This window comes from Lycium barbarum, chromosome 1, assembly GCF_019175385.1.
Source record: "Lycium barbarum isolate Lr01 chromosome 1, ASM1917538v2, whole genome shotgun sequence".
In the NCBI taxonomy this organism is placed as follows: Eukaryota; Viridiplantae; Streptophyta; class Magnoliopsida; order Solanales; family Solanaceae; genus Lycium; species Lycium barbarum.
In genome coordinates, this window is record NC_083337.1 from 11435033 (window position 1) to 11459341 (window position 24309).

Consider the following 24309-nt stretch of genomic DNA (forward strand, 5'->3'; position numbering starts at 1 on the left):
AATTCTAATTCTACATGGATACCAGATATTGGAAGATTAAATAAAAATCCTTTTTACATTTTTCACCTTTTCAACCTTAAAAGGACATGTTTTTATAATTAGTGAATTTCAAGAAGACATGCACAGTTGTAATTATGATGATGACAATTTCAATAAGGTACTACTACATCAAGCCATTTTGAAATAATAATTTAAAAAACAGCTAAACAAAAGACTTCCATGTTGTAATTTTCAATCACACCAAAAATCCAGAACCAACTCATGAAACCTCAAAAGACTTTGAACCTCCATTCTTCCTTTTCCCACCATACCTTTTTCCCCTTGGACCCCACCCCCACTCTCACCCCCACCCCACTCTTCTGTCCAGACGTCCATATTGTTCTTTTTTAGTTGTCATATCATAATTTCAACCATAGCACTCCAACATGTTCCTCTCTAAAATCTCCCCAATTTCAATTTGCCATTAAAAAATGATACTCCCGCTGATTAAAAACAGAAGGTCTATCTAGCCATTTGCTCACTCTTTAAAAAAATATTAATTTCTAAATAAAAATAAATAATTTAATTCAATTATTTCTAATTAAATAAATATTAAAATTTGATCACATAATATTTAATATGTGTAAATCTTTTTTTTTTTATTTGATAGATAGACACTCTTTTTTACCCAAGTAAAAAAAACTAAGTAGACAATTTTTAATTCGGAAAAAGTGCTTTTTAGGTAAAAATAATTAATTTGACTAAAATATCCCTAACTAGATAGCTATTGAGATTTGATCACTTAATAATTAAGAAGGATAAATCTAAAAATTAAAATTAAATCTTTCTTGATTTGAACCAAAATTTAAAAACTAACCGGAATAAATATCTTTTTATATTTAGTAACAATTTAAAATTAAAATATCAATTTTATTTTTAATGAAATAATTTATGACCATGCAAATATTTATAGCTCATCTTTGACAACAAACTTTAAAAATATTTATTTCTTTTTTAAATTTCGTGTCAAAGTCAAATCGCTCTCATGCAAATAATTGAGATGGGGGGAGCCTCTCTCGTGGGGTTTCAATCTTTTTAGTAACTTTGTATTCAAATTCTTCTTTTTTTGACTTTGTGGGAATTCAAGGAAAGAGAAAAAAGGGATACACTTTTAGTTGAAATGACAAGAATTCAACTTGAATTGAGTCTGCAATCAAAGTGGTGGGATGAAATCAATGAATCAGTTGAATGGCAAGATGGGATTTTTTACTCTCTTTGTGCTGCTTTTGCTCTTGTCTCTTCTGTTGCCCTTGTAATTATTACTATCTGTCTCTCTTTCTCTTGTTTATTATGATTACAAAAGTTAATTGATATTGAACTATGAATTTAAATTGGATGTGAGTAATTGTCAAAACTTAGTCTTTTTCTGAATTTACCAATCTTGAATAACTATCTAGTCTAAGGATGTTTGGTGGCTAAAGTCTTGGTTTTAATTTTGTTGTTTACTTTACTGCTGTTACTGTTACTATTCATTTTCTTGAAAATCCTTCTAGGAGTATATGAAAAGTAGAACTTAGATATCTTTTGATGATTCTAGTCCATGGCTTAATGGTTTTAACATGTTGGCATGGTGGGAATTTTTAAAGAATTGTATTTTTGAATTATGAATGAAAATTGGATGTGGTAATTGTCAAAACTTAGTCTTTTTCTGAATTTACCAATCTTAGTGGGCGTTTGGACATAAAAAAAAATTGTGAAATTTGAAATAAAGTATTTGGATATTGGAGCTGTGTCTGGACATGAGTACAACTTGGAAAAGTGTTGAAATTTTGGGGAGTGATTTGGAGTGAAAAATCTGAAAACAGGTATTTGGAGTTTTTCGACTTCCAGAATTCTACTTCCTGGAAAATTGTAACAAACATGATTCTGGAATACAGTTCCGGGCAAAAATGAAAATTATCCATGGCCAAATGGGCCCTTAGTAAAGTTGGGGAGTTGAAAAGAGAACATCTTTATGATTGAATTGCTGTTTAGTTGATGATGTAAAGTTCTATACTTGCTGCAGATGGGGTTTAACTTTTTGGTTTTGATTTTGTTGTTTGTTGTTTAATTTTTTTGTTGTAATTATTACTGTCTCTATTTCTCTATGTATTATGATTAACAAAAAAAGAATGTATTTTGTAATTATGGATTTAAATTGGATGTGGTAATTGTCAAAACTTAGTTATTTCTGTATTCCGGCAATCTTAGTAAAGTTGAGGAGTTGAAAAGATAACATCTTTATGATTGAATTGCTGTTTAGTTGATGATATACAGTTCAATTCTTGCTGCAAATAATGATGTTTGGTGGCTAAAGTCTTGAGATACTGTGGAAACTGAGTATTGGTTTTAATTTTACTTGTTTACCTTACTGTTGTTATTTGTTACTATTATTATTCATTTTCTTGAAAATCCTTTTAGGAGTATATGAAAACTAGAACTTATATAGTGTACTTGAGGGGTTCCAAGTAAGGAAACTAGAAAGCTTTTGGTGCTTCTAGTCAATGCCTTAAACTGATTCAAACGTGTTGACATGGTTAATTTACAAGGTATGGGGATATCTAGGTTAGATTACATTGTTAACTTTATGGTTATTGAGATGCAATAATTAAGGTCAGCATTTCTAATTTTTCATCCTTTTCACCCCTTACACTATCCTTTGTTTTTTGCACAACTTTCACATGGTTAAACCAGAGGCAGAGCTGGAGTTCTAGCTACGGGTTCGGCAGAACCAGTAGTTTTGGCTGAAACCCTGTAATTTGTGTTAAAAAATTCACTTAACATGTGTAATTAATTTATCCAGAACCCAATAAACTGCCTTTTCTAGAATCCAGAACCCATAAACTCAAAATGCTTGATCCGCCTCTACATGGTTTTGTGGCAAATGGTTGCTTTTGCTAGCTATTTTCCAAATTATCTGTGAACAAGTAATTTTCTCAATATTATCGGAAAGTTGTCTGATATAATCACATTATCAAAATGTTTAGCTTTTTCTGAGGTTTGTGATTGGTCTATAGTGGAATCGCTTTGTGTGTGTTTATGGGGTTTAAATTTTTTCTGATGAGCATAGAGTTCTCATGTACCACGACTAGTTTTATTAGTTGCATGCCATTAGTTAATGGATGTTTTTTACCTACTTTGTGTGTCTGTGTTGACCATGTGCAGATTCAATTAATTAGAATACAGTTGAGAGTACCTGAATTTGGTTGGACAACACAAAAGGTTTTCCACCTCATGAACTTTGTCGTAAATGGAGGTAAGACAGAATTAGCATAAGTAACTACTCTTAAACTTTTTGCGTCAGTGATTAATTTTTAAATGTAATTCTACTTTTCTCAGTTCGTGCAATTGTCTTTGGGTTTCACAAACAAGTGTTTCTGTTCCATCCCAAGGTAAGTTTTGCTGTGTTCATGTTTTGTTACAATAGCATTTGAGAATGTATTTTTACTTGAATATATTTCCTGTTTTATATTCATTTCCTCCCAGGTTTCTTACCTGTTAATTTTGTTGCTTCTGAAGTTAATATCCCGGTTACTGACTAATCTTATAGTCTAACAGCAATATACTGTCAAAAATTATGTTTGACATGAGCTGCTTCATAACTGTTTGGCGATTAACGTTAACATTTACTCCATGCTAAACCAGGTGTTGACTTTGGTATTATTGGATCTACCGGGCATACTTTTTTTCTCAGCATATACACTCCTTGTTCTATTTTGGGCTGAGATATATCACCAGGCAAGTGAATTTGTTGCATCCTGCAAGCGTAATATTGACCTGTTGATTCTAACTGTTGTCCTTGTATAAATGAGCAGGCTAGAAGTTTACCAACAGATAAGCTGAGAACCTTTTATATTTCAGTAAATGGTGCAATATACTTCATACAGGTTTGCTACATACTTCACCTCCTCATTTGCTAGTAGTCTTTGGATATAAAAAAGGGGATAATTACATTTTTGGACGGCTCAAAAGGATAATAGCCGTAAAATGTAATAGCTTTTGTATATTAAGTAATATACATATGTATACACAAATATACATATAATATACATAATAAGTAGTTCGTTATTCTTGATTTTTTGGTGAATATCCTAATAAAACTCCCTTGCATCACATACAACGCGTAACTCGATTCTGTTAGACATCTATCTCAGCATATATAACTGAAAAAATGGTTTTGCATCAGGCTTGTATCTGGGTTTACCTCTGGATAAACGACAATAGCTTTGCGGAATTCATTGGGAAGATATTTATAGCAGGTGAGTCTTTGTATTCATTTTCTCATATATGCTGAAAGTTAGAACTGTTTTCAGAGTTTAAGACTTTCTCATGAATCTATCATTTCATTATATTCGGTGCAGTTGTGTCATTTATAGCTGCATTAGGCTTTTTGCTGTATGGAGGAAGGTGAATTAACTGCTTATTTCTTGGTGCATTTATCTTCTGAAGCGAAACAACTGATTTTGTATACTTCTTCTTGTGGACTTCATCATTTTACTATCATCAGGTTATTTTCTATGCTGAGACGCTTCCCCATCGAATCTAAAGGAAGAAGAAAGAAGCTTCACGAGGTTTGCGCTTTCACCCATTTTTCTTCTTACTACGTGGAAAGAGCTTGTTTCTGTTCCTTGGATTGGTCTAGGGCGGTAAATGCATGTCAATTTTTTATTTTTTTCTATAAAACAAAATTCTCCCTATACCCACCGGTGGGCAAAATGCATGCATGAAAAATTTGCTCATTCTCTTCTGGGACCTTTTAGCTATAACAAAAATGCTAACTTGCTATAATTAACAGCCATATTATTTAAAGTATATGTCAAAATGTATCCACTTTTAAGTACTTTCATTTTTGGGGTTCCTCTACAGATGAACAATCAAATAACTAAATTTGATAAATACAAGAAATTCAATTAGATTCTTAGAAAAGATAAGATTCTTGTCATGATTTGTTACCTAATGGAATGCCTATAACTTGCAACGGCATTGGAGCATGAAAAGCACGCATAATATTTCTACACCTACTGACTTCATTGAAACATCTTCTTGGTCAACCTGCTTATTCTAAAAAATGTTCTACTTCTAATAATTGAACTATTCTCTTGCTTATTTGATGCGCTTTTATCAGGCGTGAAGTCTCACTTATATTAGAGTTGAATGCATGCATAAACATTATAGATAATGTGTGGTAGGTCTCAAAATCTCTTACTCTATGATGGTTCACATGGACATGACATTTGCGTTTGATTACAGGTTGGATCTGTAACTGCCATTTGTTTCACTTGTTTCCTCATTAGATGCTTTGTGGTGAGGCTCTTTTTCCATCTCCGTTTCTCTCCTACTGTTAGCCTTTTAGTTTTTGCTCATTTTATGGTCTCTTAGTGTCATTTAAATTTGTATACTCGTGCATCAAGACAACTCTCTCAGCTCGCACAAGGCACCAAGGTTTAATTTGATTGCTTTTGCAAGTCAGACATTAAATGTTGTAGCTAATTTAATATAACAAGATCTGAGTTATTCCCACTCTTGCCTCCACTCTCACCTCCGGATATAGGAAAAAAACACACTTATCACATAAAGGCCAAGATATTTGATACAGAAAAGGATTAGGTTTAATACCAACTGTTGCTTTTAGCTTTAGAGTCACTTGACCTTAATCCCTTAGTAACAGTTCTACGATCAAGTTATCTTTCAAATCGCCCATGGTTGTTAGTCCCTATGCCACCGGCTGGAGCTTCATTGTTGCTGCTAATCTTTCTCACTGCAGGTTGTTTTATCGGCTTTTGATGCTGATGCATCACTAGATGTCTTGGACCATCCAGTTCTAAATCTGATATACTACATGGTACACATTGTTTCCTTTTCCATGCTCCTTGGACACCGACCCCCCCACTCTCTCTCTCTAAGATGACATTTTTTCTTGTGGCAGCTCGTGGAAATTCTTCCTTCAGCTCTTGTGCTGTACATCCTGCGCAAATTGCCCCCAAAAAGAGTATCTGCTCAATACCACCCCATCCGTTAGCTGCAGCGGACATGTATCTTCGATCCTACAACTTCCGATGGTTGCAGCAATTGAAGTTAGCTGAGTTCTGAAGGAGGTATGGACCTGCAGAAAACGATCCAGGAGTATAAATCGTGGAAGGCGCGGAATATCTTAATTCTTTTTGCCAGTTGCAGAGATGCTTACATTTCTATTTCTTTGTGTTTTTGAGGTTTGAAGACGGAAGTTTTAGAATTTTGTATATTAATTGAACAAAGAAAATCAGGATAATTATTCTCATCAATTCCATGAGCTTGGTTTTGCCCTTGGTTTCATCTCTTGTACCGTGTCATTGTTAGTGCCTTGCTGCATGTCTTATACTATAGGATCCCTTTGTATATGTCATCACAATTAACCTAGTGATAATTATGGTATCCCTCAAGTGACTTTGATACTCATTTCAGATTGTTGTTGTCAGTTCCATTTTGCTTGATTGTTGTCAGTTCCGTTTTGCTTTCTAATCTAGTCCTTTGTGAACACACCCACCGCCTAAAGCGACTCAATTTTCAGGGCTCGAACCCGATATATATATATATATATATATATATATATATATATATAAAGATGGAGGAGTACTTATTACCCTATCACAATCTTTGAATGGTAGATGTTTTCTCTTAGGTTTGATTTCTCTTGAACTAGATATCCAGGTCTTGGTGAATCTATACAAGCTTACGCCATTGGGATTAGCGTAGTGCTAAAGTTTGTGGCATTGATTGCGTGGAACATTAATAGAACAAAATTCAACTACAAACATATAAGTTTACTCAATTTAGTTTAAGACTTTTCTTATTAAGATTTGACTTTAGATTATATATTTTATTGAGCATGACTAATCCAGAGTAACATTTGACATTAATAAACTACCATCTCAATTTATGATGGAATTAATACACTCATTTTATGCAAAATAAATATAAAATAAGATTGCGTTTATTAATAATCGGTGAATAAAAATATCTAATTGTATAACATTATTCATCGAATAGCAATTCATACGTTATTATCTGTCACATAGACAATCTATGCATATAATTCCCACTTAATCAGTTCGTGAATCAATCAATCTTTAGGAGTCATTATGGAAGTGAGTTATGCAGATATTAAATCCTGCATAAGTAATAACACGTTTCTTAGTTTGTTAGGAGGTATTAAGTTATTTATGTATATCATTAATACAATATCTAGTTTGGAATTTAGAAATCCCCACAATTAATAGATGTATAAGTTATGATGTAATTTATGTATTATTTTATGCGTAATACAAGGTGAAATAAATAAACCCTATATAACTAATATTTGTATAGAATAATATTCCCTCATAACTAATTCTTGTATTATTAATAGCTGCATTACTCTGACGAGCAACCAAATGACCCCTTAAATTGTTGCAAGAATTTTTTATGTATATCTAAATTTAGAAGGTTTAAAATTTTATACGGTTAAGACTAACACGTTGCGTATCCACGTATACCCATAGTACCCTTTCAGTCGCATCATTATCACTTATTACTACAAAAAATATCTGATCCCCCCACTCCTTTCAGTCGCTCTCTCACATCATCCACATACTCTCTCGTGTTCCGCTAGGGTTTCAACACACAATGCAACCACCACCAACCTCAATAATTCCACCACCAATGGCTGCCCAGCCACAATACCAACAGCAATGGCAGCCGCAATATCAGGTTCCGCCGCCGCAGTCCGGTGGTTATTACTACCCGCAACAAGGCGGTGTACCACTACAGCAGCAGCAACAACAACAGTCTCAGTACACGGCGGCGGCGGCGGCTCAGCCGACAAGTGCTGATGAGGTCAGGACACTTTGGATTGGAGATCTACAGTTTTGGATGGATGAACAATACCTCTATAACTGCTTCGCTCAAACTGGAGAGGTATTAACTAACTTCCTCATATACTACATTGTTGCTCACTTTTCGTTATTAGGTTATATAGGTACGGTCAGACCTCTCTATAACAACACTTCACTGAACATTCGACGGAGCGTGGGTGTCAGCATATAGTATTATACCAATTTTAGAAAATATATACTCACTCCGTTTCAATTTATGTGAACCCATTTGACTGTACACAGAAAATAGAGAAAAGACTTTTGAACCTGTGGTGTAAAATAAGGCACTTGTAATTTGTGTGGCTATATCATTGCATAATGGTAAATTGTTTCCATCTATGGAAAGAGGTCATTCTTTTTGGCACCGACTAAAAAAGAAATAGGTTCACGTAAATTGAAATGGAGGGATTATTATACTCCTTCCGTTCAATTTGTTTGTGTGGTTTTGACTTGGCACGGAGTTTAAAAGACTTTTGAATTTTGGTCTTAAATTAAAGATATGTAGAATGTATCAAAATGCCCTTTAATCTTGTGGTCTTAAACATACCATGTGGAAAATTGGAATTAAACCAAAAAAGGAAAGAAAGACAAAAAGATTGAAACGGAGGGAGTACATTGTTGTCATCTTTTTATTATTAGCCTATATATGCACGTATAATGGCAGGTTTATATGTTTTCTAATGATTTAGTTAAGACATTCAGATAAGTATATCGGGTTTAGAAACTGTGCCTCAATGCAAACTAGCTGGCAGACTATATGAATCCTCTGTGTATTCATGTAGGGGTCGTTTGGTCGCTGGTTAGAGTTGTGCATCCATTAGTAATAAATGGATTATTTATGAGGGATCCTACTTATTATTTTAAGTAGGGATTAGCTATTCATGTATGAGTTATTCCACGTTCGATCCTGCATAGAGTAATACATAGATTCCCTCATAACTTGTAGTACATGTTTTAGTTATGCAGGCTTCTAAATTGCAAAACAAACGCCGTATTATACATGAATAACTTACCTCCCGAGTCCTGACCAGCTACGAAACGTGGTATTATTTATGCAGGATTTAATATCTGACCTCCAAACCAACTACCAAAGAACCCCTTAGGTTTTATCATAGTTAGACTATTTTTACTCTGGCGTCCACTTGTAGTGACTCTTCTCTTACTCGAGCTTGCGACGGGCTATGCTTTGCACATAGGTAGATTTTAGCTGTTTGTGTAGGCTATATCAGAAAATATAAGCAACTGAACATCTATGGAGAAGACATTTTCTTGTTATTTATTGTGAAAAACTAAATCTTAAGGGGGAAGATTGGATCTTTTTCTTTTTCTGAGAATTTTTAGGGTTTTGCTGTGGACTGTGGTCATATGCTTTCGATTGATTTCTACAGAGTGTTCTGTATTTTTATTTCAGGAAAGTGAATACTTTTCCAATGGTGTTCATATGCAGGATCCTGTACCACTTCAAAAAATGGAGATTATATGCAGTGACTTGTAGTATGTTTTTGGTACAAAACAGTTAACTTTAAGACAAGTGAAGAGGCATTTCCCATATATTAATTTAAGCAGAGCTTATTGTGAGCTGTAAAGTAGTACCTTTATAATATTTTCCTCTAACCATGAGTGCACATTTTTTGGTAACCAATTGTTATTAATTTTCTGAGAAGGCCAGTCCTATCTGTTCTGGGGTATGGTGTTATGAGACAAAATGTTGAGCTTCAAATTATTTGTATGGTGCTAATCCTATCATTGATTTGGTATCTTTGAATCAATAATTGATGGGTATACTTACTGTTACACAGCCTATGTGGATTCCCATGGGGATTGAGGGGTGTATCTTACCAAAATTTGTTTTTCTGAATGTCTTGCCACTACATTTGAGATTTTGAGAATCCGGAGATGCAACTTGTGCTCTATATTTGTGCTTGAGTCTGTAATAGATACTTTTATGACTCTTCACTTCCGTTGCCGCACCCGTGTCGGATTCTCCAAAAGTGCACTACTTTTGGAGTGTCTGACACGCACCAGTTGATATTTTTGAAGAGTCTGAGCAACATAGCTTTTATGTGCTTGCGTGTAAGCATATACATAATTTACTCTCTTCTTCTGCTCTAGTGTGCATATGAGTGAAACTACTAACAATGTTCTTCTTCTCCTTTTCTCTGCTTTTCCCCTTTGCTTCTGGTGGAGTGAGAAAGAATTAACTCTTAGCTGTTTATGTAGGTGGTCTCTGCTAAAGTTATCCGTAACAAGCAAACTCAACAATCAGAGGGTTACGGCTTTATTGAGTTTAATAGTCATGCAGCTGCAGAAAGGAATCTACAAGCATACAATGGCAGCTTGATGCCTAATATTGAGCAAAATTTTAGGCTCAACTGGGCATCACTCGGTTCGGGTGAAAAACGTACAGATAATACTCCTGAATACACAATATTTGTCGGAGACTTGGCAGCTGATGTCACTGATTACATGCTTCAGGAGACATTCAGGGCTAATTATCCCTCAATCAAGGGTGCTAAGGTAGTAACCGATAGGGCAACAGGGCACACAAAGGGTTATGGGTTTGTTAGATTTGGGGATGAGAGTGAGCAAATACGTGCTATGACTGAGATGAATGGAAAGTTTTGCTCCACTAGGGCCATGCGCATTGGTCCTGCAGCTAACAAGAAGAATGCTGGTGGTCCGATGCAAGGTATATCCACTTTCATGTTTTAATGTTCTCGAGTAGTTAAGAACAATGCATTTCATCTAGCTTGCAGTTTTATACTTGTGTTATTCCTAGAGTTTGAAATCTTTGATTTTGTGGTGATTTGTCATAAAGAGCTCGAGGTTTGAATTTAGATAGATTGAGATGCTATTGGTTTATTTGGGCATCACAAGTTGTCTGTTCTGGTCTCAATTTATATAGCTTGAGGATGCTATCAGGGATCACGAGTTATCTGTTTTTGCCTCACTCAGATAAGCGGTGCCTTTTTGTTTTGCTTTCCTTCCGTTATGCTCTTGAGTTTTTGAAGAGAAGCACCAGCTTATGATGTCATTTCCTTCGAGTACTAAAAACTTCTCTCTGAAATATTAAATCTCATAAAACTCCGGTTGTCTCGAAGCAGGGTAAATGGGAGGCAGGCTCTATCATTTAGTGGCCTGGAGCTTGTTTCAGCTGAAATGAATACCTTTTAGGGCATGGTGTTACGTAAGTCAGTCTACCTAAATGTGGTTAAATTTCCTCTATCAGATCCTTTCGGTGTTAATTTTTAACAGCTCCAGTTTTTCACTTTACTCCGCTCTTGTTTCTTCAGATTACTTTATCTTTACTATTCAACCATTTTATTCTTGTTTATTTTATATGATTTAATCAGCCACCAGTGTCACTTTGATCTTCAGTGTGCCTCTAAGCTCTCTGTTAGTCTCAATTGTCAACTTAAGATACTGGCCCTTTATCTGCTTCATTTGCCTCATGAATTTGTCTTTGAGAAATCCCCTCACAAAGGTGTGTGTGGGGGTGGGGAAGTTTCTTCTTACAATTACAAGCTAATCCATCATCTCACTTTCTGATACACGATACATCGTATAGTTTGTTTCTGCCGGAGTTTTTAAATACATTGACATTCAAGTGTGTATAATTTGTATGTGATCTGTAAATATCTCAATATTTCTTCTCTTGTTTTTGAATAGATCTTTTGAAGTTCATTAGATAACAAGTCATCCAGAGCCTTAAAAAGATATCAAGTGTGGTGTTAGGATACATTTCCAGTATCTCTAGATTGACCGCAATTGTTCTTTGAATGGATTGCAAATCATTGTGCTTCAATAATGCCTTAGATCCTTAATTTATTGTGCTTTGACGTAAAAACGACTGAAAGATGGTTCAAAAGATTATGGCTTATGAAAAATTTGACCTTGATTTCTGTCTTCTGTTATATGGACATATATTGAAGAGCTAAAAGTATCATAGTCAGGATAATATCTGATATTTCTGAGCAGATTGGGTCATTGATTAAAAAACTCGTGCGGATATTGCTCAGAAAAATGCAGCACTTAATACGGTCTAAATACATTTCTAGAATGTCTTTCTTTTTTGACAAGTGTCTAGGGGAACAAAAAGCTACTGCAGAAATACATTTGAACTTTAGTCTAACTATGCTTTCTTGTTTCCCTTTGAAAATCTCTGGTTTCTCTCCCTAGAAATTCTCCAGCATATTGCTGCAGGGACAGTAAGACAAAGGGGCTTCAGATGTTGAGGCCTCTTGTGTCTCAGCATAAGAACAGTTGTCTGGGTTTCCTTTCCTGCACAACTTCAGCTCACATATATTCAAATGGTCGACAGCTAATAAGTTGATCTGCAGTGGATGAAAAGATGATTGGCATCTTGATATCCTAATGCATGTGATTGCCCTCTCTTTTCTAATCTGTTTCCTGTTAGGCAAGCATCTCATACCACTAAACCAAGTGAGAGGATCCACCTTGTAGGGTGCTTTATTCTTCCAAATCTAAGATGTCTTTTTATTCTGCTCTTTTATTTTCTAAAATGTTGCATTGTGAACAATACTTCTATTACCCTACCAATAGTGATCTTCATCTTTATACAATTTCTCTTTCATCCCCAACCCCACCCCCCACCCCCAAGGAAAAATTGAACATATACTTGAGAAAGTTGAGATGCTATTTTTAACTTATTTTCCAGACAATCAGGCCTTGCGTGCTTAATCTGGAATGCAGAGTTGAGTACTCACAAGTTTGGCGACAGTGAGAACATGTTGAAGTAGTAGACATGCTTGACCTTTTGTGTGAACTAAATACATGTCCAGCATGTGTGTTGCACTGCAGTCTGATGCATTTTGCTTTATTGGGCCTAAGGGAGTTATTAAATTATTATCCTTTGTCAAAATTTGGTTGCAATAATTGTTCCTGATTCTTGGCCTTTGTACATGTCAAAGGACAATCACACATGACATATCATCAATCCCATGCATAACTGTTCTTTTGGATTTGTGGGTGCTGCAAATTCTGAAATTTCAGATTTGTGGGTGCTCCTGATTTTACTGTTTTATGGGGAATTTTGTTTTTACTTTTGTTTTCCAGCTATGTTTATTTTTGCTTTGATGTAGTATAATATATCTTCTGTTGCACGGATCATTAACGCTTTCCACCGTACCCCTCACCATTGCTCTTTCGTTTGCAGCTTCTTCATATCAAAGTACTGGAACTCAAAATGAGGATGACCCTACTAATACGACTGTTAGTACATTTCTTTATATCAGCATTCAATGGTCTCTCTCAAACATACTCATATTAAACAGCTTTAATTGCAGATTTTCGTTGGGAACTTGGATGCCAATGTAACAGATGATCACCTGAGGCAGGTTTTTGGAAACTACGGGCAATTGCTTCATGTAAAAATACCATTAGGCAAACGTTGTGGTTTTGTTCAATTCGCTGATAGGTACAGTAACATGCCTTTTGAACTTGGTCAAATTCAATGATAAGAAAACTAACATGCTGGCCATTATATTGGCAGAAGTTGCGCTGAGGAAGCTTTACGAGCTTTAAGTGGAACTCAGCTGGGTGGACAAAGCATCCGCCTTTCATGGGGTCGTAGTCCTTCAAACAAGCAGGTTATTAGTTTTGCCTAAATGTTCTTCTCTGATTTCTGCGGTATCCGTTGTGTGGAATCTGATATAAATAATATATTCAACTTTTCAGCAGTCTCAAGGTGATCCGAACCAGTGGAGTGGTGGTGGTTATTATGGGTATACACAAGGATATGAAGCCTATGGTTATGCCCAACCTACTCAGGATCCAAATATGTACTATGCGGGCTATGCAGGGTATGGAAATTATGCACAACCTCCACATCAACAGCAACAAATGCCGCAACAGCCCCAGGTATTTGCCAAAACCTTTGAGCTTTTGGCAATATAGGTTGTTTGTTTTATCATAGTTTGTATTTACTCTCTCTCTCTCTCTCTCGGAAAACCAACCAAACCTAACGGTCTTCTTCCCATCCCCCAACTCCCTCGCCTACCCCCACCCTCACCCCCCAACTCCGGCCAGCAACCTCCCGGTGGCCTCCCTAGGTAAGTTTTCTCTCTCCTAGGGTTTGTGACAGCCCTATACCCACCTCCACCCCCACTCTTCTTCTCCTATCTTCCTTCTCTTCTTTTCTCTTCTCTCCTCTCCTTCCTTCTCTCCTTCTCTCTGGTCTGACAGATTCGAGCTTCCCGCCGTGAACAGTGTTTCCAGCGTGAACAATGTTTCCTGCGTGAACAGTGATTCCGGCGTGAGCAGGTTCTGTCTAACTGGAGTTGGTACTTCCGGTTTTTTTTATTTTTATTTTTTTAATTCTCTGTCTTTTATCCTTGCAGCTAATTTGCATTCTTGCATTACTTGTTTCGTTCTTGTCGTACTAGTTACACTTTCATCTAGATTATTGCTAACTTGTGTTTTGGTATTGATTCCTGCCTGGTCGAGTAGTTTATATTTGCTTTACTGGCTTTGGTAGACGATGGTGGACTAGGGTCATGCTCTCGGACGGGGGTGAGGGTTAGAGGGGGTAGGTGGGTTAAGGGAGTCTCTAGTCTGCGAGTAGGGTCTTGGAATATTGGGACTCTAACGGGGAAGTAAATCGAACTAGTTAAGATTCTTAAGAAGAGGAGGATTAATATAGCTTGTGTCCAGGAGACTAAATGGGTAGGATCCAGGGCTAAAAATGTGGATGAGTATAAGTTATGGTTCTCAGGTAGGTCGAGGGATAGGAATGGGGTAGGCATTTTAGTAGATAATGACTTACGAGAACAGGTTGTAGGGGTTAAGAGGGTCAGTGATAGGTTGATGACGATTAAGCTGGTCGTTGGAGGGTTTATTTTGCACATTATTAGTGCTTACGCGTCGCAAGCGGGCTTGGGCTAGGAGGAGAAAAGACGTTTTTGGGAGGATTTGGACGAGATGATGGGAGGTATACCGTCCACTGAGAAGCTATTCATCGGAGGAGATTTCAATGGGCACATTGGGTCAATTTCAGGGGGATATGACGATGTGCATGGAGGTTGTGGTTTCGGGGACAGGAACGGAGGAGGAGTTGCGCTGTTGGGTTTTGCAAAAGCCTTTGGGCTGGTGGTAGCCAATTCGAGTTTCCCGAAGAAGGAGGAGCACTTGGTAACCTTTCGTAGTTCGGTGGCTAAGACGCAGATAGACTTTTTACTCCTTAGGAAGGACGATAAAGGTCTTTGTAAAGACTGCAAGGTGATTCCGAGTGAGAATCTAACGACCCAGCATAAGCTCTTGGTGATGGATTTGGAAATCAAGATGATGAAGAGAAAGAGGGTCGTGGCCGACAAGCCTAGGATCAAATGGGGGAGTTTGACCATGACGGGTGCCCTGGAGATGGGGGAGAAGTTGAGGGCTATGGGAGCCTGGGAGAGTAGTGGGGAGGCGACCAACATGTGGGATAGGATGACCAGTTGCATTAGGGAAGTAGCTAGAGAGGTGCTGGGGTCTCGAAGGGTAGCCGTGGTCGGCACCGAGGGGACTGGTGGTGGAATGGAGGAGTTCAAGAGAAGGTGGAAGCAAAAAAGGTGGCGTATGCGAAGTTGGTAGACAACAAGGATGATGAGGAGAGGCGAATGAATAGGGAATTGTACAAGATGGCGAGGAAGGAGGCAAAGTTAGCGGTTACGGTGGCAAAGACAACAACTTTTGAATGCCTGTATGCAGAACTAGAGGACAAAGGCGGGGATAAGAAGTTGTACAGACTAGCCAAGGTGAAGGAGAGGAGGGCGCGTGACTTGGATCAGGTGAAGTGCATCAAGGACGAGGATGGCAGGGTACTAGTGGAGGACGCTCTCATTAGACGGAGATGGCAGTCATACTTCCACAAACTCTTGAACGACGAAAGGGACAGAGATATTGTGTTGGGAGATTTGGAGTACTCCGAGAGGTGTCGTGATGTTGGATATTGTAGGAGTATAAAGGTTGAGGAAGTTAAGGGTGCTGTTCGTAGAATGAGTAGGGGAAGAGCGACCGGGCCCGATGAGATTCCTGGGGAATTTTGGAAGACTGCAGGCAGGGCAGGTTTAGAGTGGTTGACTCGACTCTTTAATGTCATCTTTAAGACGGCTAAGATGCCCGAAGAATGGCGATGCAGTACAATGATTCCATTGTACAAGAACAAGGACGACATTCAAAGTTGCAACAACTATAGAGGGATCAAGCTGCTAAGCCACACTATGAAAGTGTGGTAAAGGGTGGTGGAGATGAGGGTGAGGAGAGGCGTGTCTATCTCAAAGAACCAGTTCAGATTCATGCCGGGGCGCTCAACTACAGAAGCTATTCATCTTGTACGGAGACTGGCGGAGCAATATAGGGAGAGGAAGAGGGACTTGCACATGGTATTCATAGACCTAGAAAAGGCATACGACAAAGTGTCGAGAGAGGTTCTATGGAGATGCTTGGAGGCTAGAGGTGTACCTGTGGCGTACATTAGGGCGATCAAGGACATGTATGATGGGGCCAAGACCAGGGTAAGGACTATGGGAGGAGACTCAGAGCACTTCCCAATGGTGATAGGGTTGCACCAGGGATCAGCTCTTAGCCCATTTTTATTCTCCTTGGTGATCGATGGATTGACGCGGCAAATTCAGGGTGAGGTGCCATGCTGTATGTTATTTGCGGATGACATAGTCCTGATTGACGAGTCTCGCAGCGGGGTTAACGCTAAGCTGGAGGTTTGGAGACAAACTCTGGAGTCTAAAGGGTTCAAGTTGAGTAGGACCAAGACAGAGTACTCGGAGTGCAAGTTCAGTGATATAGTGCATGAGGCTGACGTGGAAGTGAAGCTTGGCACTCAGGTCATACAGAAGAAAGATAGTTTCAAGTATCTTAGGTCTATTATACAAGGAAATGGGGAGATTGATGATGACGTCACACACCGTATTGGTGCAGGGTGGATGAAATGGAGGCTTGACTCTGGAGTGTTGTGTGACAAGAAGGTGCCACCGCAACTTAAAGGCAAGTTCTACAAAGTGGTGGTTATACCAACTATGTTGTATGGGGCGGAGTGTTGGCCAGTCAAGAAATCTCATGTTCAGAAAATGAAAGTGGCGGAAATGAGAATGCTGCGATGGATGTGTGGGCACACTAGGAGCGATAGGATTAGGAATGAAGTCATCCGAGACAAGGTTGGAATAGCCTCAGTGGAAGACAAGATGCGGGAAGCGGGATTGAGATGGTTTGGGCATGTGATGCGGAGAGATGCAAATGCCCCAGTGCGGAGGTGCGAGAGGTTGGCCAGTGACGGTTTCAGAAGAGGTAGAGGTAGGCCGAAGATGTATTGGGGGGAAGTGATTAGACAGGACATGGCGCATTTCCTGCTTACCGAGGACATGACCTTAGATAGGAGGGTATGGAGGACTCATATTAGGGTAGAAGGCTAGTAGGTAGTCGCGTTTATCCTTTCGCACGAGTAGTTATGTTGCTCTATAGTTTCTTGTCTCTTGATTTCTGGGAGTATCTGTTGGTTTATAATGACTTATTTACTTTCATTGTTTTCATTTTCATAATTGCTTTGATTTGTTTGCCCGTATCTGACCTTTTTTATGCTTTTTCTTGAGCCGAGGGTCTTCCGGAAACAGCCTCCCTACCTAAGGTGGGGGTAAGGTCTGCGTACACTCTACCCTCCCCAGACCCCACGTTGTGTGATTCACTGGGTATGTTGTTGTATTTCTCCAATCCGATTTCTCAACCGGTGTGACACTAGGTGAAGAAAATGAGTTGCTAAGAGAAGTAGAGCTTAAAATAATTACTCAGCAGCAATTCGTTCATCATATTGCAATCGATTCCTCACGGCTAGAAATTGACTTATATTTTGCAGTAATCTGCTGGTCAAAGGAATTGCTGAGAGCTTCCTAACATGGCAAAAGCATTGATGTTGGAACGCGGAACAATTGGATTTTTCAGTTGAATATGGAGGTAGTATAGTTTGTTATCTGTAGGTTAGTTCTTGGAGACATATTTATGGTTCTGGTCAAACTGTCTGTTTCTGTAGTTGCCTTCTTTTCTATTTCCTTTTTTCTCGGCCTATTTCATATGTGGCCATTTTGGTTATGTGTGGTCTAGTTATGTTAAAGACCTCAGAGAGATCAAGGACATCTTTTTAATACTTCCATGGTTTTGTTTTGTCAGATGTTTATTTTGATATATTATGGTGCTTTTCTTTCGAATTTTCATTTTTAGATATGGTTTTGTTTACCATTTCTTTCAATCAGAAAAAGCCTGTTTTATTTCCATTTGATGAAATAAGGTTGGCTGCTGGAGTTTTGAGTCGATTTTGTGTTTAGGTGGTACTATTCTGTTTAACATGTTAGACCTCACTTTGTGGATTTCACCGGGTATGTTGTATTTTGTTTAAAATGCTTACATTTGGAAAATCGGGATCAACAGTAGTTTGAAAATAATTATTGTACAAAATCTGGAAAATGGTTTGAAAATTTCCACCGGATGATGAAAACTAAAAATGCAATGATAAATAATTAAATATGTAATCTTTTTAAGGTGTCACTCTTTTTTCTTTTCTTTCCCTTTATACATTATTTTAGAAATTTTCAAAATGCTGTAGGATTAACAAGCATATAAATCTAAAAATGATAAAGTGGGTATAAATGCTGAGATACTCGAGATCCATATAAAATCTCTGAACTAATTAGTAATATAAACAAGATTTTCCAATGATTAGAATGAACGAGAACAATTATTGGGAGCAGTGTTATACGGTCAATAGTCACAGAACATGAGCCAAAGAACTTAACAAGGGTAATGAAGCAGGAAGGAGATAAAGCACATAAAAGAAGATAGAAGAAAATTAGACTGAAAGAGACGTTTGGAATTTGAAATTAGGATCTTAACGTTTTTAGCCAGGCGCCTTCCCTTTATAATAACAAATTATGCAGTGACTATGCTAAAATGTGTAAAAAGATAAAGTGACTATACATGGATTATACACCACATACTGGCTAAAATTTGTACAAAGATAAAGATTAAAGTTATTTTAATTATGACTATTGAGCTATTGTGTAGTGTAAAAATCTCACTGAAATTGCCAAAGCCTGTTTTTAACTTCTATTCCTTCTGCTTATTTTTTCTTTTTGATAAAGTATAACTTCTAATCCTCTATATGCGGACAATGTAAAATAATTTTTTCACTATCAAGCCACCTAGAGAATAATTACATGTAGCTGTCTATAGCAAGTGAAGTTAGTAACCTAGAAGATAAGACACATTCCCTGCTATACTAAGTTAAAATACACAACAACCACAAATATATTTCAATTCCAAACAAATTGAGATTAACCACATGAATTCACACTGATCATGTGTCGCCATCAAAAACATAGTCGAAGGTGGAATTCGTCGCGTCAAGATTTTGACGGGTTTGTAAGCTCCCCAGTTCACGCTGGGATATAAGTTATGCTAATGTAAAAAAATGTTTACGTTGTCAAGGTATAAGTTAAAATCCTTCTCGATAAGGGTGTCACCTTTAACTCTGCTATTCCCGTAGGGGCAGAGATATAATACTAGGTACGGACGACGAATTAGCTTTTATTAGACCCTTTATTGTATTATGTACGGAGTAGCTTTGTTTAGACCCAGTATTGTATTTAATATCTAATTGCAAACCCAGTAACTAAAACGAGCTATGGGTTCGGTAACACGATCAATATCCATAAACTTCGAATCCTAATTCCGTCTCTATCAGCCAACAAAGGGGACATGCCATATTGATGGTGAAAGCATACATAATTGGGATGATTAAGTCCGGTGACTCCACAAAAGTCTTGCAAAATAAAAAGTAAAAAAACACCATAAGTCTAAAACTTGAAGTCAAGGCCCTACACTATCAGCTGCTTATAGAAAATAAATCCAAACCATTGCTGCTATTATACTTATGAGCAGCTTCAAGGTTGGTTTCGTTTGCCTTGGTGAAAAATTTCCAGGTTGATGTTGCCACCATCACAACTTGTACTTTGAGTTTCAACTTTTGCTGAATGATCAGAATTTTCAGTTTTTGCCTCTTCTTGCTGAGGTGCTAATTGAGAACCTAACACAAGTTTCTCACCAATATCACTTGCACCCTTAGTTTCGTTCGACATTTCAGCATTTCTTGATAACTCAACTTCGGGTCCAATATGAGTATTTTGAGATTCCTCATTCTTTGGATAATTCAGATTTTCCATCATGAAGTCCACTGAAGTAGTCCTAATTGATTCTGGAGCCACAGCTTGAGTTTCACCAGTAACCAGTACTTGGTTGATCCCGGGATTCGGGTTCTCATTAGTCATCTGAACATAATTCTGTTCAAGAAATGGGCTTTTTAGCTCATTGCTTGGCTGAAATATCTGAGTTTCTGCAGCAGCTTGTGTTTCTTGGCCAACAGAGTTAAGTTCAGCAAATAGAGTACTTTGGTTGAACTGATTCTGTTGGTTTTCTTGTCCACTATGAGTCCATTCTTTCATCTGAATCTCTGCATTCATTGGAGAAAGTCCTTGGGAGGAGTGGAGTTGAGTTTGCGCGTTCATAGGAGCTCGGTGAATCTCAAGTTTCTTTGCTTCACATTGAACTAACTCACCCGGCTGAAGTAAAGTTTGCATATACGACTTCTCAGGATTTGGTTGCTTATCGTTCTTGGACTCAAGTTCAGTCGGTTGGTTGTCTGCAGCCGGATTATGATGGATTTCGCCACCTGAGCTGTTGTGATTGTTTTGAAAAAGAATGTCAGACTGATACATAGAGCCCATGAGTTGTTTTTGAGCCTTATTAGGTCCCTGATCGCTGGTAGTTCCTTCACTAGCTTTCGCTTCAACCAATATGGATTCTGCAAACATTTTAGTCGTCCCTTCTGATGGGTCCACGACTTCAAATACCTGCATCACTTCGTCCTGTTCAACCATTCTAAGATTTTCCACCGGAATGGTCGTGTGGGATTGGTGGATTTGGACTAGTCGTTCTTGTTTTGTCTGCAGCATGATTTTTTCACCCATTAAGTGGTTGTAAAATTAAGAAAACAAACGTACTTAATGACTAAGATCTGAAATTCAGGTTTTGGCCTAGAAAGCAAACAGACTTAATGATTGAGATCTGAATAATAAAGATTAAGATATTTCATTAAGTACAAACAAATGAGGCTTAGTAACCTGGAAGATAAGACATATTACCTGCATCACTTCATTCTGTTCAACCATTCTAAGATTCTCCACTGGAAGGCTAGTCGTGTGGGATTGGATTTGGACTACTCTTTGATCTTGATTTGGTTGCAAGACGGACTTTTCACCCAAGGAAGAACCCGAGTTGCATCGTGCCTCGTGAATCGTGCCAAGTTGAGACGCCATGACAGGAGCAAATTGGTTATTGTTAGGTACAAATGGACCACTTGACATTGGCTTAGAAGATATTGCATGTTGTCCTGGTGCCACATTTGGCTGAGCAACTTGATTTCTGTGATACATTATGGCTGATGGGGCAACATCATTTGCTGGTGTAATAGGAGCGAATCGCCCCGGTTGGAAGACTAATCCACGGAGCGTGGTCCCACTATTACCAACTCGAACGGAGATGAAGTACCCTGCATCAAAACAACCGTCAACGACACCGGAAACCATCTGTCCTACAACGTTGTTGCTACCAATAATGCCTCCATCTTTTTGGTTCATTTCGACAGCATTTTGTTGAACTTTCTTGATGTTTTCGGGTGCTGGAGGAGTCATGATTGTGGACTGCAAATTGCCTCTTTTAGCAACACCTCCATCTTTGCGCGGGCGACCACGCCTTCGCTTTGCTGGAAGGATTGTTTGAGCATTGGGATTATTATCTTGTGTAGCTTGCTCATTCATCCTGAGAAGTATATCAAAATTATAACCTTGAGTATGTTTTACAAGAACTTGAGTATGTTGTTGTACTCAGGACCAGTATGAAACTGTCAATATATAGACTATAACATTTAAAAGAAAAAAGACGAAGCTTACGAACAAACATAAAGGAAATCAAGATGCATAGTATATACTTCACAAAAATCATCTTTAGTGGAGACAACACTGCACCTTCAATCCTTATTTTCACAGAAAGATAAGATAAAGAAAAATGCAAATTTCAAGTAAATACAATTATTGTGTTGATAAGAAAAGAACGCATAGAAATTGAAAGAATTTGGGAATAGTGAATTCTTGATCAACTCCTTTATAAGTAGACCATGGACTAAAACATGTGTCAAATTAGTTGGGATCGACTATATGAAATTTCAATATCTGTTACGCCTCTTTGAACCCGTTTTCAAATTAAGATTAAGGGTCGTTAGTTGAAAAATCAAGTTATCCAGAAAAAAAAAAAATCTTTTCATGAATAGTGATCACGCAATCTTATGAGAAGCAGCAAGTTGGTAGCATTGCTAATTGGAGTCCGGTTTAATTTAAGCATGTCACAAACCGATAAACAAAATTGATTTGCAAAAGAGTTCAAGTGCACAAATAGAACAGAAGGATTTGGATGAGTAATTAGTTCTCAAAATAAAGTAAAATCTTGATATGTGTTACTTATAATTATACTTGTTGAATTCTATGATAAAGATGTTAGAATTATACAAATCATGATTTTTACTTTTTTCCATATACTAGTCATAATCTCATGAGCAGTCGTGGAAAGACTTTGGTTCTATCGAAAAGATGACACCACTTCCAGCGTCTCGCACATCGAGGGTGGGGTGGGGCGGGCGAGGGGTGTGTGAATAGGGTAGGGTTCTTGGTTGTATCGAAAAGCTAACATCACTTCCAGCGTCTCACACATCGGGGTAGAGGTGAGGGAGGGATAGGGTAGGGTTCTTGGTTCTATCGAAAAACAAACACCACTTCCAGTGTCTCGCATATAGGGGGGATAGAGTAGGGATCTTCTTCACGTTGGCTAATGAATTTATTGAACGAAAAAATCTATATGACGTTCACAAAGAATCACATCGATTATATCTTGAAAATAGAAAATAAAGAAATGAGATAAAAAAAGGAATAGTTTCCTTAAACAACCATTGTTACCCTTGTGCTAGGATTATAAATTCATACCCCAAAGATACATTTCTACCATTTCTTTCCTAAAACAACTCAATTTACATTAGATCTGCATGCCATGTTTAACACGTTTGCATGCATCAAGAATGTTAATCCGTCAATTCATTGTATACATGAATTAATGTTCATGTGCACCTTAGTTGTTTTACTAATAAAAATTAATGTATAATCCATATAGAAAATGAGAATTACCTGTATATCTAACAAAGAATTGATGGCGATAGAAATTCGTTTCTAGATCTAAAAATTTATGTTTTTGCTTTCAGAAGGAATTTCTTTTCTCCTTTGTTTTTTGAGGTTCTTTTTTATTAAAATTTTTGTGAGTTGGGTGAGCCCGTGAATAATGGGAGAGGAAAGATAAAATAAAGGCGAGCTTTTATTGGGATTGTAGCGATACAAACAAAGGCCCGGTTTGTTTTTCACTTTAAAGATCAAAATGTCAGTTACGACTATACAACTATTTATTAGGATATTATCTCTAAATATGAAATGAAATAATCAATATTGTTTTCTCGGTATTTGAAGGGTTGTTTAAGAACTAATGAATAATATTACTAAACTCAAAGAAAACAATAACAAAATATTGTATCCACATAATATTCAAAAGTATTTTAATTTGCATGATGTTGTAAAAATTGATTTGTTTAATGAAGAAAATTTAGCGGCCACAACAACTAATGATGGTGGTTGCCGGTAGGGGCATATTTACTTTATGCCGAGGGGCACGTGACACTGCTTCGTCGAATTTTTTTACTAAATATGTATATATAATTGAAAGTAAGAAATGAAAATAGAATATAATTTTCAAAATGACGCACATAAAAAAAAGCGTAGATCAGTTGGTTAGGGCTCTTAGTTTTAATCTTAGGTCATTAGTTCAATATGCTTAGCATATGTAAGCTTTTGTGACAAGAAAATATTTGTTACTTATGCTTCCCTGGTTAGGTGTGTTCTATTTACATTGTGTCCTTTTATTAATATGACGTTATAGTGTTTTATTTGTTTGTTCCCGTTTTAAATTGTGACACCGCTTAGAAAAAATCCTGCGTACGCCACTGGTTGCCAGCAAAAATGATTGTGAAATGGTGGTTGGTGGAGGTTGTGGAGGTCGCAGATGATAGTGGTTGTATAATGTTGTCTAGTGGTCATTGTGCTGTGATGACCAAATGTTAGGTTGCATTGCCTACTTTTTATCCTAAGTAATACCAGATTTTCGCCTATGGGATAGAACACCTTTCTCTACCTGTTCCAAACTAGCGTTTGTGGAATAGCAAAGAACAGTAAAGTAAGGACACGACAATTTTACG

At 37.5% G+C, this 24309-nt stretch overlaps 3 protein-coding genes across 4 annotated transcripts; 2 read left to right on the top strand and 1 right to left on the bottom strand.

Moving 5' to 3' along the window:
* The first annotated feature begins 1008 nt into the window (after positions 1–1008).
* On the top strand, positions 1009–6431 carry LOC132631834 (tobamovirus multiplication protein 1-like). The gene is made up of 11 exons (XM_060347536.1): positions 1009–1291; positions 3184–3274; positions 3358–3410; positions 3664–3756; positions 3834–3905; positions 4205–4277; positions 4380–4425; positions 4526–4589; positions 5269–5322; positions 5783–5860; positions 5945–6431. Exons 1-11 carry the CDS (start codon positions 1160–1162, stop codon positions 6035–6037), a joined length of 849 nt encoding a protein of 282 aa, XP_060203519.1. The 5' UTR covers positions 1009–1159; the 3' UTR covers positions 6038–6431.
* A 1137-nt stretch (positions 6432–7568) lies between these two features.
* On the top strand, positions 7569–18118 carry LOC132631842 (polyadenylate-binding protein RBP45-like). Of its 2 annotated transcripts, none has more exons than XM_060347557.1 (7): positions 7569–7950; positions 10128–10596; positions 13084–13139; positions 13214–13344; positions 13420–13516; positions 13608–13787; positions 17770–18118. In XM_060347557.1, the coding sequence occupies exons 1-7, from the start codon at positions 7660–7662 to the stop codon at positions 17770–17772; spliced, it is 1227 nt and encodes a 408-aa protein (XP_060203540.1). In that variant the 5' UTR covers positions 7569–7659; the 3' UTR covers positions 17773–18118. The 2 variants fall into 2 exon arrangements, with proteins under 2 accessions (XP_060203540.1, XP_060203531.1); XM_060347548.1 differs by having other exon boundaries at positions 7571–7950; positions 13605–13787.
* A 1434-nt stretch (positions 18119–19552) lies between these two features.
* LOC132628482 (uncharacterized) lies at positions 19553–23335 on the bottom strand. The gene is made up of 3 exons (XM_060344281.1): positions 23195–23335; positions 21107–21782; positions 19553–20908 (listed from the first exon to the last, which is right to left on the bottom strand). Exons 2-3 carry the CDS (start codon positions 21779–21781, stop codon positions 19850–19852), a joined length of 1734 nt encoding a protein of 577 aa, XP_060200264.1. The 5' UTR covers position 21782; positions 23195–23335; the 3' UTR covers positions 19553–19849.
* Between the last annotated feature and the right edge of the window lie 974 nt (positions 23336–24309).

What these genes read in the sequence shown, in the direction of transcription:
- LOC132631834 (XM_060347536.1), top strand. Translation starts at nt 1,160, where the DNA reads ATGACAAGAATTCAACTTGAATTGAGTCTGCAATCAAAGTGGTGGGAT. An exon ending in GTGCAATATACTTCATACAG is followed by an intron (nt 3,906 to 4,204) that starts GTTTGCTACATA and finishes GTTTTGCATCAG; the next exon opens with GCTTGTATCTGGGTTTACCT. An exon ending in TAAATCTGATATACTACATG is followed by an intron (nt 5,861 to 5,944) that starts GTACACATTGTT and finishes TTCTTGTGGCAG; the next exon opens with CTCGTGGAAATTCTTCCTTC.
- LOC132631842 (XM_060347548.1), top strand. Translation starts at nt 7,660, where the DNA reads ATGCAACCACCACCAACCTCAATAATTCCACCACCAATGGCTGCCCAG. An exon ending in TTTGTTCAATTCGCTGATAG is followed by an intron (nt 13,345 to 13,419) that starts GTACAGTAACAT and finishes TTATATTGGCAG; the next exon opens with AAGTTGCGCTGAGGAAGCTT. An exon ending in GTAGTCCTTCAAACAAGCAG is followed by an intron (nt 13,517 to 13,604) that starts GTTATTAGTTTT and finishes TCAACTTTTCAG; the next exon opens with CAGTCTCAAGGTGATCCGAA.
- LOC132628482 (XM_060344281.1), bottom strand. Translation starts at nt 21,781, where the DNA reads ATGAATGAGCAAGCTACACAAGATAATAATCCCAATGCTCAAACAATC. An exon ending in AACAGAATGAAGTGATGCAG is followed by an intron (nt 20,909 to 21,106) that starts GTAATATGTCTT and finishes ATCATGCTGCAG; the next exon opens with ACAAAACAAGAACGACTAGT.